At 34.4% G+C, this 15006-nt stretch overlaps 1 protein-coding gene across 1 annotated transcript; it reads left to right on the top strand.

Moving 5' to 3' along the window:
• The first annotated feature begins 6300 nt into the window (after positions 1–6300).
• LOC148847841 (GDSL esterase/lipase At5g45670-like) lies at positions 6301–10231 on the top strand. The gene is made up of 5 exons (XM_088950343.1): positions 6301–6917; positions 8670–8794; positions 8911–9156; positions 9248–9503; positions 9851–10231. The coding sequence occupies exons 1-5, from the start codon at positions 6668–6670 to the stop codon at positions 10072–10074; spliced, it is 1101 nt and encodes a 366-aa protein (XP_088806469.1). The 5' UTR covers positions 6301–6667; the 3' UTR covers positions 10075–10231.
• Positions 10232–15006: the final 4775 nt, after the last annotated feature.

The following is a 15006-nucleotide window of genomic DNA, read 5'->3' as shown; positions in this document are numbered from 1 at the left end:
ACCGGTGGCCAGAATGGTTCCGTAATTTTTTGCTTGGAATTTTTGTTGTTAGAATGGGCCATCCGTTCGAACTAAACGGTTGAAGAATCGGTTGTCAGAATGTTATTAACAACATTTATCAATAATAGTAAGTAATTATACTATTTAATTAAAAAATCATTAATGATAGTTTTAATAATATTATTTAGTTATTTTTAATATAACAATAATTATTAAATTTATGAATAGGATTTTTAACAATATTCATTAAATTAATAATTACCAAAATTAAATTAAATTAACAGTATTTATTAGTAATAGTTAGTAATTATAATGTTTTATTAAATAATCAATAACAATACTTTTAATTATTTTGAATATAACAATAATTACTATATTTATTAACAGTATTTATTAATAACAGTATTTACAATATTATTTTAAAGTAAAATTTAAGTAAATATCTATTTATTAACAATATTTATAATAACAGTAATTATTAATTATAATAACTAATTATATACTTACTAAGTTACTGTAATAATCAGTAATTATTAAAATTGCGTTATTAAATTTATTAACAGTATTTTTTAATAACAATATTTATAATAACAGTAATTATTATTTATAATCACTAATTTTATATTTATTAAATTATTGTAATAATCAGTAATTATTATTACAGTATATATATAGTTACACTATATATATTAAAAGGAAATGGGTGCTCTATGCACTCAGGAAATGGAATCTACTGTAATAATAATTACAGTAATTATATAATTAGCAACATAATCAGTAATTATTATTACAGTAATTATATAATTACACTATTACTTACTTTAATTAATTAGTGATTATTGTTATTAATTAGTAATATAATTACACTATTAATTAGTAACATAATCAGTAATTATTATTGTTATTAATTAATAATTAATTAGTAATTAATTACTGGAAGTGGGTGCATATTATTGCATTATTAATTACTATAATTAATTAATAATTATTGTTATTAGTTATTGGAAATAAGTTGGGTTCATGAACAGTAACTGTGCCGAAGAGAATGATTATTGTATGGACTAACACGTCACATGGAGAGAGCCGTCTACACAGAAAGAGGCTGTTGAACATGATAACCAAAGTTTTCTCTGCTCTTGGGTAGGGTTGTCACCTGCTAGAAATTGTAATCAGTTAATAATCGGATTGGTTGAAGATTTAATTCCATCTGGTTTAATTAAAATTTGAGTTTAATAAAAAAAATATTATAATATATAGTATAATTATGTCTATAGGTATATAGATATTATATACAATTATATAGAATTTATAATTGATAAATTTAATATTTTATATTTATATATATTTTTCATATACATGTATAAATTAAAAGTAATTATTTTTTAAGACCTTTTATTTTTGTTATTTTAACTACAATAAATCGGATGCAGATTAAATCTGAATTCAATCTGAGTCTAATATATCGAATTTGGGTCCAAAGGTTCTGTATCAGATCGCAAACATGGATGTAGATAGATCCGATCCATTTGCAGCCCTACCCTTGGGGCCTGGATCTGCTCCTCAAGGGTTGATGGTTACACATTGTTAATGTCAGCCCTAAATTTATAAATTTCAATAGATTTGTTGCTCCACTAGTAACACTTGATATTGGTTTTTAACAATTAATAAACACATGCAACATATATCAATATATATGCTGGTTTGAGTCTCACTGCAGCTACTTTGTGCCAGAAAATAACAGGATAGGTCTGGCTCCAGGCAAGAGTGCAATTTGGGTTGCAAATTTGTAAAATTTTCAGTACATAAACCCTAACCTGAGCACAATGCAGTTGAAATTCTTCAAATCAGGCAATTCGACCTACAGCCTCAGAAGTCTAGTACCTCCCTTCCATGTATACCGACCCGTATTTACCAAATTGGCTATGGTGAATTGTTCTTTTATTAGGTATATTGACATAGTAGTGCCTTAAGTGGGGGGTGGGAGTGTGATCACTCAAATTTCAGTAGTATTCTCCTAATAAGTATAATTTCTAGGGTTTCAAGATTTCCATTCTATATGGTTTATCTTTCAGGTGTGCTGGAATGGAAACTTCATAGAGGAAATTTGAATTAATAGTTAATTTATATCTGTAATTTATTGTCCGTCATATTCTTGGTTTCAGCTTCTACACATCTCAGTTATAAATTTTGTGCCAGTAGAATTCCAAGAGGATATTTTGCTTGCACATCCCATATAATTCTAGAATTTACAAGAACCCTAATAAGGTTCCCACGATATATAACTACTTTGGGGTGCAATTTTTTATGGACACTGCCTCTTCTTTTTCTACAAATTAATTGATCATTTTTTAGTAGTAACCCATAGAAGGGTCATTTTCTTTTGCACAGATGAGTTGCTTTCATAACTCAAGCCCACTTTGTCGTCACACTTGTCAACCTGTTGCAATAAGCATCTCTTGGGATAGGCCCCAATACAAAGCATCATTAATTAATCTCAAGGATCAAAGCTGTCAATTAAATGATTTTGACCTAGAACATGCAGCCTCCACTCATGATGAACCATGTAACCCCAAATGTTCTCTTGACTGGTTGGCTCAAATGTTGTTTAAGTTAACAAATTAGCAGATGAATGATGAGCCTGTTGTGGCTTTGATTCTGTCTTTACATTGCGAGACATCTCTTGGGGTAGGCCCCCAAATACAATGTATCAGCAATCTCAAATACCAAAATATGTCAACTATTCAAGTTCAGCTTGTTGAAATTGTCTTAGGCTCCAATTAGCTAGAGATTTGAATTCGAGTTCGGTTTGGTTTAAAGTTTATAATTTTGAGTTCAATTTGAATCTAGCTCGATTATAAGCCAAGTTTTTTCTAAAAAATAATAATTATATATAATTTTTATTTTATATATATTTATATTTATATGTATGTATGTATATATGCATGTATGTATGTATTTATATATGTATGTATGTATGTATATAATAAAAAAATATTTATTTATCATATTAGGCTCGTCAGCCTCAAGAGACAAGCTTCATAAGGCTTGAGCTCTGCTTGATTAGCAAATGAGTCTATGTATCAAGCTAAAGATTGGCTCGAAGCTCGATTTAAATCGAACTAAGACAAGCTCAAATAACTGATAAAAAATTCGGCTTGTAGTCACCCCTAGTCAAGAGTCATGTAATCCCTAATATGTCCTTCCACTGATTGGTTCAAAATTTACCTACATTACAAATTAACAAATGAACTATGAGCATTGCGTGGCTTTTATAGTGTGAGCTTACCTGTCTGATCATAGCTAGCTCTCATTCTCACCTTGAAGAAAGAGCTTATATAGTTGCTCCTAAGCTTCTCATGTCTTCCATCAATATTTTCAAAGAATTGGTGCTAAGTTGACTCGCATCTAATGCTAGAAAAGCATTAATTAGGGCCTAAATTTCATTGAATGTTGGGGGTAGAGGAACTGAAAGACAATGTGACTCACTTCTAAGATGTAAAATTTATTATGCTTAGGGCATGAAATTCTTATTCATCGTGAGCTTTTTAATAGCTCAAACTGAAGCTTGATTTTTTTATTATTATTATATTTAATTAATTATTTTATTCATTAAAAAATAAATTAATAAGCCATTTATATCAACCACTTCAATCATCATCAATCAACACCTTGTCGATCAGGTGTAAAAGAAGAAGAGAAGGTACTAAAATACCTTATTATCATCATCATCATCATTATTATTTAGTTTTTCTGATCTCGACTCTCTAATCCCTTAAATGGTGAGAGATGTTCAAATGGGTTAGAAGAAGACCTAAACATACTTACAGGAAGGAATTATGTAATCGATGTCTCTATACATAGTTTTAAATGACTGCTATATTTCAGCTTCAGATGTATCAACCAACTTTGATTTTTTTCCTGAGAATTTGGGATTTGGGTCATTTATTTTGCCTCCAATTTTAACATGATGCAAATAGTTAAATAATATTAATATGAGTAAACTCCATATACCACCTTACTATGGGGGTGTTTTACTTATTAAAAAAAAGTAGTATGGGGTGTTTCAACTAACTACCTAAATTCCATTGTGTCAAATTCCCCTCAAAACTATAAGTTAAGCAGATAAGTACCTCTGTTAACATTCTGTCAGGAAAATCCATCTAGATAATTTCAAATACCCAAATTACCCTTCTAAATTTAATGCTAAACTCACTCCGACAAAATTATTTACCTTGTTCAAGGAAAAATGCCTTTTCTTGTCTTAAAATATGAAATGAAGAGAAGGGTAAACCGTCCAGAATGATAATTTGGACATTCAAAAACGTCTAATACATCAATCACACGATTAGTACAGGGGCATTTTCTGTCCATTTTCCGTGTTTATTTAGCTAATTTGTGATAATTTAGTGGGAAATCTAACTCAAACGGAAGTTTAATTAATTATTAAGTGAAAGACCAACATAGTGTGGGCCTCTGGGGGGCATGTGGAGTTTATTGATTTTAAACATTATAATACAATGCAAAAGTATGATTTAAAATATATAAAATTTAATTCAAAATACTAACATTTCAAATAATTCCATTTCAGATTGAGGGTCCAAAATGGCCAAATTTTCCAAAATGTAGAACCTTATAAATACAACATTCAATGTGCTTTGCCTATGAAGCCAAGATGGTATATATAAAAGATGTTAATGGGTGATCATGGTAATATACTTTTAAGTCAAGAATGAAAATAAACATTATAATTGTACACTTCTATATCAAAATATCAATACCTTTCATACTAAGCTCAAAAGAGCAAAGTATCAATTTTGGGACATTGTACTTTGGTACTATTTTTTATAATTATCACATAACCCTTGTATTGAAATGGGCTTCAGTGCTTACACTGTTTGCACAGTCTTGTGAAAAGGCTGTGCGAATGTGTGAGGATAGTCTTGTGAGCGCTGAAGCCGATTTCTTTTCCATTACCATATTGAGGAGATATGGTATATGCCTATGGGTCAAGGTGCCAAGCATAGGCACCATGTGGCATTCGATACATGCCGAATTGATGAGCATGATTGTGACACATGTCCATTGTACATGCATTGTCAGACATTTTTAAAACCTTTATAGGTCAATTAATGTGCACCATAAAAGTAGAATAGTAGATGATAAATATATACTCCCACAAAATTCCTTTATATCAAAGTGGTCTCTTTAGGAGCAATAAATTAATCTTGGCCATCCAGGTAATGTAACAAAAGATCTGAACTAATCTTGGCCATTCAAATTGTACACAAGAAATTAATTCTAAGAAAATGTGGGCCATATAAAGTGATATATCAAATAATAACCAAAACCTGGAAAGTCAAAATGGGTTCTGAAGATCAATCAAATGGATTTCAAATTTTCAACCATCTGAATGATGTACTAAGATTTCATCTAATCTATCCCATCCAAATGATATACCTAATCAACCCAATGATCTAGGGCATCAAAGTGGTCTCTTAAAGAAAATTAAAGCCATGTATAGTAAGTAGTAACCTATTTGATAGATTACTCAACCATCCAAATGATAACACCAAGATCTCTACTAGTTTAATTACTACCAGTTTACTTGCCTTCAGGACCAAATTCTCTTTAACCATCACCACTTGCTTAGTTTATCTCTTTGCCGCCACCACCACAAAAAGCACTTTATCTTCTTCATCCTCATCTTCATATTCTCCACCTCCACTGCACACCATATTCAATGCCACCACCAACCCTTCTCTCCTCTAAGCAGCTCCATCTTTTTCTTTTAAAAAGCATTAAAAACTTATGAGTAATGCTGCATTTGGATAAGCTATTGCTTTTTCTATGAGTGCTTGATAAAAGTTGCCTTTAAAAGCATAATAATCTAAATCCAAAACATTTCTTCTAAGCCTAAAGTTGGGGCTTTATGCTTTAAAAGCACAAATTGTGAAGCTTATCCAAAGGCAACCTAATTTTATTAATAACCCACCCACTGTTAATTAACACCTTCAGGACCCATTTGACATTAATGGGGTAAGTTTCGAAAAAATTAATATAAGGGACCATGAGTCACACCTCCAAATTAAGTAAACGAAGGGGGGGGGGGGGTTCGGGTCCTTGTGATTTACCCAAAACTAAGAGCAGGGACTCCCATTAATGGTGGCTGTCTTCTTGATCCATTACACCACAAGACAATCCAACTTTGGCATTCAAGGACACTTGCAGCAATTCATAACGCCTCCAACTCTTATCATTCAACGCAAATAAATGAGTTACACCAGTTACGCATATTTTCTTATCAAAGACACGAACCCTTTCTATCTAATCTGCTTAGTATTGGAATGCATTCCAATCTGAGCAACTCAGGAACTGATCAAGTTGAGAATTGAGATACATCACTGTTCACAGCACAGTTCAATGTCCGCCCAAAATTAATGCAACGACCAACTCTCTCAACCGTAAAAGCAAAAAACGTGGCCTCGAGATTTATTTTATGCATGCTTAATTACTCTCATCACTTCCTTCTTCCCACCTTTCCTATATATATATATTCCTCTGCTTGGCCTTTCAATTTGTTTACACACATCACTCATTTTCTTTCTCCAACTCCATCTTCCTCTTTATCTTTGCCATTTTCGTTCTTGCTTCTTTCCTTTCCTTCTTGATGGCGTGGGAATTCAAGAAAATGTATATGATGTGTGTGTTCCTGGTGGCACTGACGAATCTGTCGCCTACGTTCCGAGCCGATCCACAGGTTCCTTGTTACTTCATATTTGGTGATTCATTGGTTGATAATGGAAACAACAATTTACTTTCGTCGTTGGCTAGAGCCGATTATCAGCCCTATGGGATTGATTTCCCTGCCGGACCGACCGGAAGGTTTTGCAATGGTAGAACTACTACTGATGTTATTGGTGAGCTATACCCTCTCTTCCTATAAATAAGCTTAATTATAACATAATAAACTGAAACTGGATTAGTTGCACTTAAATCTCAGTTTAGAAGGAATACAAATACAAATATGTAGAGTGCAAAACCTTGTATTTTGTATATATTTGTATTGTACACATTTATATTTGTACTCCTTTCAAACATTGCCTAATGGCTGTGTGAGGGGCTGCTTAACCAATAATAATGCCCCACACCAGTTACGCACATGCAAAGTGAGAGTTTAATGTGTGGGGCATGTACACTTGATGGCTGACTTGGGGCATTATTTTTGGTTAAACATCCCTTAACACAGCTTCAAGTGCTTTACATTGCAAGTGAACTATAATTAGGAAATGAACTTCAGATTTGTAGAACAGTTTGAAGAGTAACAATGTGCTTGATTTAAGCATATAAAGATTGGTTAGTAGGCAAAGCGATAATCAGATGAGACAGGATCTGCTCCTCACAAATGGGCGCCTCACATGCATATCCACCATGCATTGGGAACATATCCCATAAATAACAATTAATAAGTATGGGAGATGTTCCCAATGCATAGTTGAATGTGCGTGTAAGGCACCTGTGAGGCGCCTTTTGTGAGGAGCAGATCCGGTCTCTGATCAGATCGGTTGAACCTGACTGATTAGAGACTTAGAGGCTGGGCAGGTCTTTTCTTTTGCTAAATCATGGACAATTGGTATGCTAATTTTCACACATTCTAACTTTTTATAATAATAATAATAATAATAATAATAATAATAATAATAATAATAATAATAATAATAATAAAAATCCGGATTGGGTGGATGGTTTATGCCCAAGACTGTGTTCTTAGAGTTTTTCATCATTGGTTCGGCCAGGTCAACGATGGGTTAAAAACACAGATGGGCCCATTCGCCGACCACCTGATAAACTTGGCCCACGATGCTTTAGGGGACTAAACGTATACCATAAATGCATGATGGATCGCAAGTCCACATCCCAAGCTAGCGGTTTGAAATAATTGTGCCTAATGTGATGTCGCATTGAATTTGATGCAGACCTAGTAAATATATGGGTCGAGAATCACGGCCAACCTCGTGGGTTTGGCGGGTTTAGGGTCATTCGTTGCTGTTCTATTCAATGCCCTTAAGCCCCATATATGATCTCTATCACCGAGAATGAGAGAGAGGGACACAATTCGACCCAATTGAATTGACTACTACTGTAGCTTTCATGACTCGTTAGTAGTTGATTTTGACAAACACCTGCTTAGGTAGTCTTAATGTGACTGGTATGGTTTTGATTTCAGAGACTTCTGAGATCAGGAAATCCGTTTCTAACAAGTGAGTACTGGAATCACTGTGTGGGTCCATTACCACTCTCTTTTGCTGATATAACGTGTCAGACCTGCTTGAGAAAATGTGAATCAATCCACATTAAAGAACACACTAATAAATTTTTTGATTCCCAAAAACCAATGAAATCAAAAGCATTCTCTGGGCCTAGTTTCATGTGGCATTTAATACATAAGTTTTCAATTAGGTTTATTTTACTTTGCTTCACGTTTTGTTTTACTTTCAGAGTTCAGACAAACAAAATGAGGTAAACATTGATATGCAAATAAATCAGAATTTGCACTCCCATGCTTTTGCACCAGTGCAAAAGAAATTCCACTGCAGATAAAGCAGGCCTAAATAAATGTCATACGCTCATCACATAACCACAACTTTTGTAATTATGCTCATGGAATGCAGCTCAACTCTTGGGGTTTGATGATTTTATTCCACCATATGCAAGTATAAGAGGCCAAGAGCTCCTTAGAGGGGCAAATTTTGCTTCAGCAGCTGCAGGAATAAGAGATGAAACGGGAAGGCAATTGGTAATGCTTTTCCTAATTCTTTTCTTTCCCATGTCAGTTTGTTAAATTAAGAGTAGAGCTTTAAGCAGTAATACCACAGTAGCTTTATGAAACAACTTAAAATTTTCTTTTCACAGGGTGAACGGATCAGTATGAATGGACAAGTAAGAAATTATCAAACTGCTGTGGCTCAATTGGTCGAAATACTTGGCGACGAGGATTCGGCAGCCGACCACCTAAGCAAATGCATCTTTACAGTTGGAATGGGCAGTAATGACTACCTCAATAACTACTTCATGCCTTTGTATTACACAACAGGCCAGCAGTTCAGCCCAGAAGAATATGCAAATGTTCTAATTCAAGAGTACTCTGGGCAATTAAGGGTCAGTATAGTGTTTAATTTAACCTAATTGAAATTGATCAGGAATAAATAAACCTGGGACTAGCACATTCTTTCTGCTGTTTATGAAACAGGCATTGTATGATTATGGAGCAAGGAAGGTAGCAGTGATAGGAATTGGTCAGATTGGTTGCAGCCCAAACGAATTGGCTCAAAACAGCCCCAATGGAGTGACTTGTGTTGGCAGAATCAACTCTGCAAATCAAATATTCAATGAGAAGCTTAAAGCTCTAGTTGATGATCTGAACAGCAATCTAGATGGTGCCCATTTCACCTACATAAATGCCTATGGGATTTTTGAGGACATGATGAAGAATCCTTCAGCCTATGGTACATAATCTTATGCACATAACTAGTCCCTTGATCTTTGTTTTGCTTCTTTTTATATATGTAGTTGGGAAAGGCAGGTAGACAAATTTGCATCAGTTACAAAGCAGCCCACATGGAAACCATTTATGGATACCAACATGATGATCAGGTTTCTTCTGCATGTGTACCTTAATGAACATGAACAAGGTGCAATGATCAAGGCCACTCATCAATTTGTTCCATCCAATTGGATGGTGGTTATGATCCATCTGATTAGAATTGGGAGGGGATCAGATTAATTAAGTACTTAATCTTAGAAGCATATAATAAGGGATTGCATTAATGATATTTCAATGCTTCAATTTCAGGGTTTACTGTGACAAACAGTGGATGCTGTGGTGTGGGGAGGAACAATGGTCAGATTACATGCCTTCCTCTTGAAATTCCATGCCAAAATAGGGATCAGTATCTGTTCTGGGATGCCTTTCATCCAACTGAAGCTGCAAATGTGGTCGTCGCAAGGAGGTCTTACAGCGCCCAGTCTTCCTCTGATGCTTACCCCATTGATATTCGTCGCTTAGCTGCAATCTAAAGATGGAGATGCTATGGTTTCTAATGAAATGAAACTTATGATGATTAATCTTTTATACTAGTACTCTTGTGACTGCTGGTATATATCTCCAAGTTGTAAGAGTAGTGATCTTGTATTAGTAATTGTGTTTCAATAATATGTGTAGAAGGTTGATACAGCTTGTTTCTTTATCTTTATTTCAAGCAAGATGAAATTGCTATTAATGACTAACGAGTACTTGGAGGAGGGAAATAACCTGACCCCTCAAAAGATATAAATTAATATCAACTTAATAAAAGTTCTAATTATACCGAGGGTTGAAGCCTTTGTTTGGTTCACACTTATGCCATTATTATTAAAAAGGAAGTGGGCTATCTATCAACCCAATTAGTGCTCAATCAATCGTGTAGTCCAGATGTGGGAACATTGGCAAGTCATACGGGCCCGTTTTAAATCAACTGGGCCCATTAAAGGTAGTTTCACTTTTTTTTTTTTTTTTTTTTTTTTTTTTTTTAAGGAGGTAGTTTCACCATAAAGGGGTTGCTTTATGAGTTGGTTATAGGAGAGTAATTTAGTTTCCTAAGAAAAGCTTAATGGGTCCATTGTAATTAATATGGGTCAGCTAATATCTGTATTATTCTTTTTTTTTTTTCCGAGGAAGCTATATATCAGAAATATTCTGAATGACATAATCCAACATTCATGAATGTCAACAACGCAAGAGTTTCCTTAGCCTTATAATGCTAGTTGTGTGGGAGCCCACGGTTTCATTTAAAAACAACTATATTGAATATCCAAGCTATTCTGACAATCCAAATCAACTGCATTAATGGTATATGCTCAACTCTCAAGCTACTCAGACAGAGTAGATGATGGGCCCTTTTCCGAGGGCTTAGGGTTCGTTTGGGAGGGCTGACGCTTTGATTCAGTTGTTTTCATTTAGGATGAAGAAGTTACTAAATGAAACTTTGTTAAGTAGAAAGCCTTTTTTTTTTCTTGCTGAGTCACAGCACGTTTGGGCTTTCTGGTTTTTAACCAAACATTTATTATGGGATGTCACTAAAACCCCTCCCAAATACATAGGCACTAAGTTGAGTTGCATAACAATAACAGCTGTCAGCTGGAAAGAGTCAACCAATCGTTAAATCAGCTCCAGGGAGCAATTGTTATTTCGTTTGTGAGTAAGGTTTGGCTGAACGATGGTTTAGCACCCTGTGGAACCGATGATAAAGTTTTGCATCAGTCGTAAAATACAGAGTTCACATCTTTCACAGTGGAGCCCATGGATTTATTACTGATATGGTACTTCATCATTGGTTTCATAATAAGCCTAACAGTCATCGCATTCAGCTAATCCGAATTCTTCATTTGTATTGGTTAAATATACGAAGCTGCAAATTGGGTGAGTGTGAAAACTGATTTACTTTTGATTTGGCTGCCTTATTTTGTTTTCAAAAAGTAAAATAGGAGGTAAAATGAAGTCATCTCCACTTTATATGAGAACAAGTGGAGGTAAGAGGATGGTTATTTGGAAGTGAGAAGTTCCGATCAGGTAGGCACAACATTGTAAGTACGGTAAATGAGCACTTAGAAATTTTTTTGACACCTGTCTCTTAAAATTCCCCCACCCTATTCTTGAAAAAAAATTAATATCCACTTTTGACAGTTGTCAAAATATTTATCAAATGCTCATTTAACGTGCTTATTTTGTTGTGCCTACTAGATCGGTCATGGAAATAAGGTAGGTAGTAAGGTGATGTAATCTCAACACCATATGAGAGAGATTGATGTAGGATGAAGGCAATGCAAATTTTACATCAGTTTTTGGGATGCAAAATTTGCACAAATGACAGATAAAGTATAAATTTTGTATCAGGCAGAAGTGAAAATCATAGTTACAAACAAATGATGCAAAATCGAACCAAGTCTAAAATTTGTATTTGGCTCAGATTTGCATCACAAACAAATAGAGGCTTACTGAAAAGAGTTAAAGAGAATACTATAAACTAACATGGAGAACTGGCTAGAGCTACAAAAGGAAGCTTGAGGTGGGAGTTCTTGAAGTGGCTGAACAGTCCACACTTGCTCTGGCTCTCTGTAATTTTCACGAAACATTGCTTTTCAGATTTCTGTCTCGAAAGTCCAGGTCAGGTAGGCAGACATGGTGAGCACATTGGGTAACCACTTGGAAAATTTTTTGACACCTATCCCTTAAAATACCCCCAGCCTACCCTTAAAAAAGATTAAAAATAACTTTTGATACAATGGTCAGAATATTTATTTAGTGCTCATTGAACATTACAATGCTGTAACTATTAGGTCCAGACTCAATAGAGAAACAAAAAAGTTGAGGGAAAGGAAAATAAAACCTTAAGGTTATGTTTGGTTTGAAGGAAAATGCAGGGAAAGGAAAGGAAAGGAAAACTAAGGAAACCTTTACAAACCTTGTATAGGTTACCCTGTCTTTCCCTTCCTTTCCCTACCTTTTCCTTCAAACCAAACATAGCCTAACGGTTGTCTCAACATCTGCTTCTCCTATTTTCATTATCAATCCAAACATAGCATACAGGTTTCCCTACCATTCCCTTTACAAGGTTTTGTACAGATTTCCCTACCATTCCCTACCTTTTCTTTCAAACCAAACACAGTCTAAATGTTTTTAATGGATTAATTGGGAGGATGCATGATGACTGGCTAGTTGGGCCAGCTTGTTGGGCCACAACACCTGGGCCCAGGCCTAGGCATATCTATATTACTATTAAAAGTGGGAATGAACTCTAAGAGTCTAACTTCTAGACTTTTCTTAACTAAAATACCCTTATTTTGAAATTAGTACCTCTATTTGGAGGGGAAAAACATAATTTTAAATAATACTTTTGTTAAATTCATTTTGTTCCTCTCATTAAGTCTTTTATTCAAGAAATTAACTCCCATTCCCTCTCATTAAATCCTATATGTAAGATACATTAAATAAATGATTTTTATGGAGTTTTACTCAAGCACCCTTACTTTTGAATTAGGTCTATCTCTAATGGTGATGACAAAAAATGAAATTTAAAGTGCTATTACTTTTCACTTCATTCAATTTTGTTTCAAGAAGGTGTTAAGCTTTCATTCTCTCTCCTTAGATCCTTTATTTGAGGTACCAGCAAGTGTACATATGCTTTGCACAAGGTAATTTTAGTAAAGATGCATGTCCAAAATTTTCTACATTTATTTTTATATTTATGTGTACAGAAATAAATTTTATTTGCCACACTTATGTTTTTTTAATATGATGGGTATATAATATTAGAGATATGCCCAAATGTGTATATCTATCAAGGTTTTGAAAATTGACCCGGAAACAGAACTGATCAAGGCATCGTTTTCCAGTTTGACGGTTCAACCATCCAAGTCAAATGGTTCAACCTATGACATCATAAATAAATTGACAATAACAATATTTATAAATAATAAAAAATATTATAAAATTAAATAAATTACAAAAAAAAAAAATTGCCGCCAATAATGGAGGTGTGGTGATGTTGGGGTCATAGAGAGAAGGGGAAAATCGCTGCCGATGGATTGTAGTGTGGTCGCCAGTGATTAAAATCGCCATTGCGACTATAGACTCGTCGGCAGAGGAGAAGAAACTGTTGTTGCAAAACTGCTGTAAATCACTAATGAAATCGGGGGTCGCCACTGGTTGCTGGTAGTTTGTAAATGGTGGTCGCCACTGATTTAACCACCGGTCACCACTGCAAAACCATGCGCTCAATGAAGATTCAGACTCAGAGTGAGAACTACGAAATGCAAACCTTGTGTTTGTTGTAGGTGGATCCTCAACCGCCAATCGTCGATCGCAGTAGGTCGTTATGGCTTGCCATAGGTCATTGAAGGTCAAACTAAGTGAGCTGCTAAGAAGAGAAGAACGGAATTGATTTTAGTTCGAATCCTAACCCCCAATTACCAATTCGATGGGGACATAGGTGGATTTTTTTATTCTTTAATACAGAAAAAATAAAGTATGTAACATGCAAACCATTGACCGGGTTGAACGGTTTGACTGTCCGGGTCAGTGGTTCTCTAACCTTTTCAACATTTTTTTTGAAAAAAATTGGTTTATAGTATAACCGGAACTGGAGATCTGACCAATTCCCGATTTTTCTGGTCGGATCGTCTGGTCTGGTCTGATTTTAAAAACATTGATATATACATAATAATAATATTATTATTAATTATATACATATATTCAAATATATAATTATGTTTTGCTATAACAAATATATTTTTTTTTTATTTTTGTTTCAAATTTTTATATTAAAAATTAAGATTAGAGACCAAAAAAGGCTTTTTTTTTTCGGCAAAAATAGTAGGGCAAGGTTATGGCCTCCAAGTGAAAAATTGAATCTTAAAAGTTACCTAAAATAAAAAAAGACCATTCCAATTCAACATCCGAACACAAAGTTATAGCATGTTCTAAAATTTTAATGACATGTTTTGAAAATTTAACAGTCGATAAAGGGCAATTTTGACCATCAAAGTGTGGCCCAAAACATCTCACTAATGGATGGTTATTCATGTAAAGTGGAACCATCCAGCAAGATATATTTGAATAGTTTTTTAATGTATAGGGTATATTTAAGTAGTTTAGAGAAAATTCAGAATATATTTAAGTAATTAACCCTTCTTATTGTTATCTGGAATTGGGCTTGGGCCCTCACCTACATGAACCGAAACTTTTCCAGCATCGTTGCTATGTCCAATAGGAACAAAGATCCCCGGTGAGTCCCTCACGAGATAGGCAATACCACTATACCAACATCATGCAGGGTCTCTAAGTTCCTATCTACTCAAATGGCATCTGTATTTATCTGCAGGGACAACACTGATGCCAACTTTTCTGGGCCTTAGGCATGATGGGCCTTCGGTAAAGACCAATTGGAGCAGTCGAGGTCTAATCATGTAAAG

This window comes from Nelumbo lutea, chromosome 6 (assembly GCF_056320005.1).
Source record: "Nelumbo lutea isolate HS-2025 chromosome 6, American lotus-T2T, whole genome shotgun sequence".
Taxonomy (NCBI): domain Eukaryota; kingdom Viridiplantae; phylum Streptophyta; class Magnoliopsida; order Proteales; family Nelumbonaceae; genus Nelumbo; species Nelumbo lutea.
Note: the sequence above shows the minus strand (reverse complement) of the source record. Positions and strands in the feature narration are given on the sequence as shown.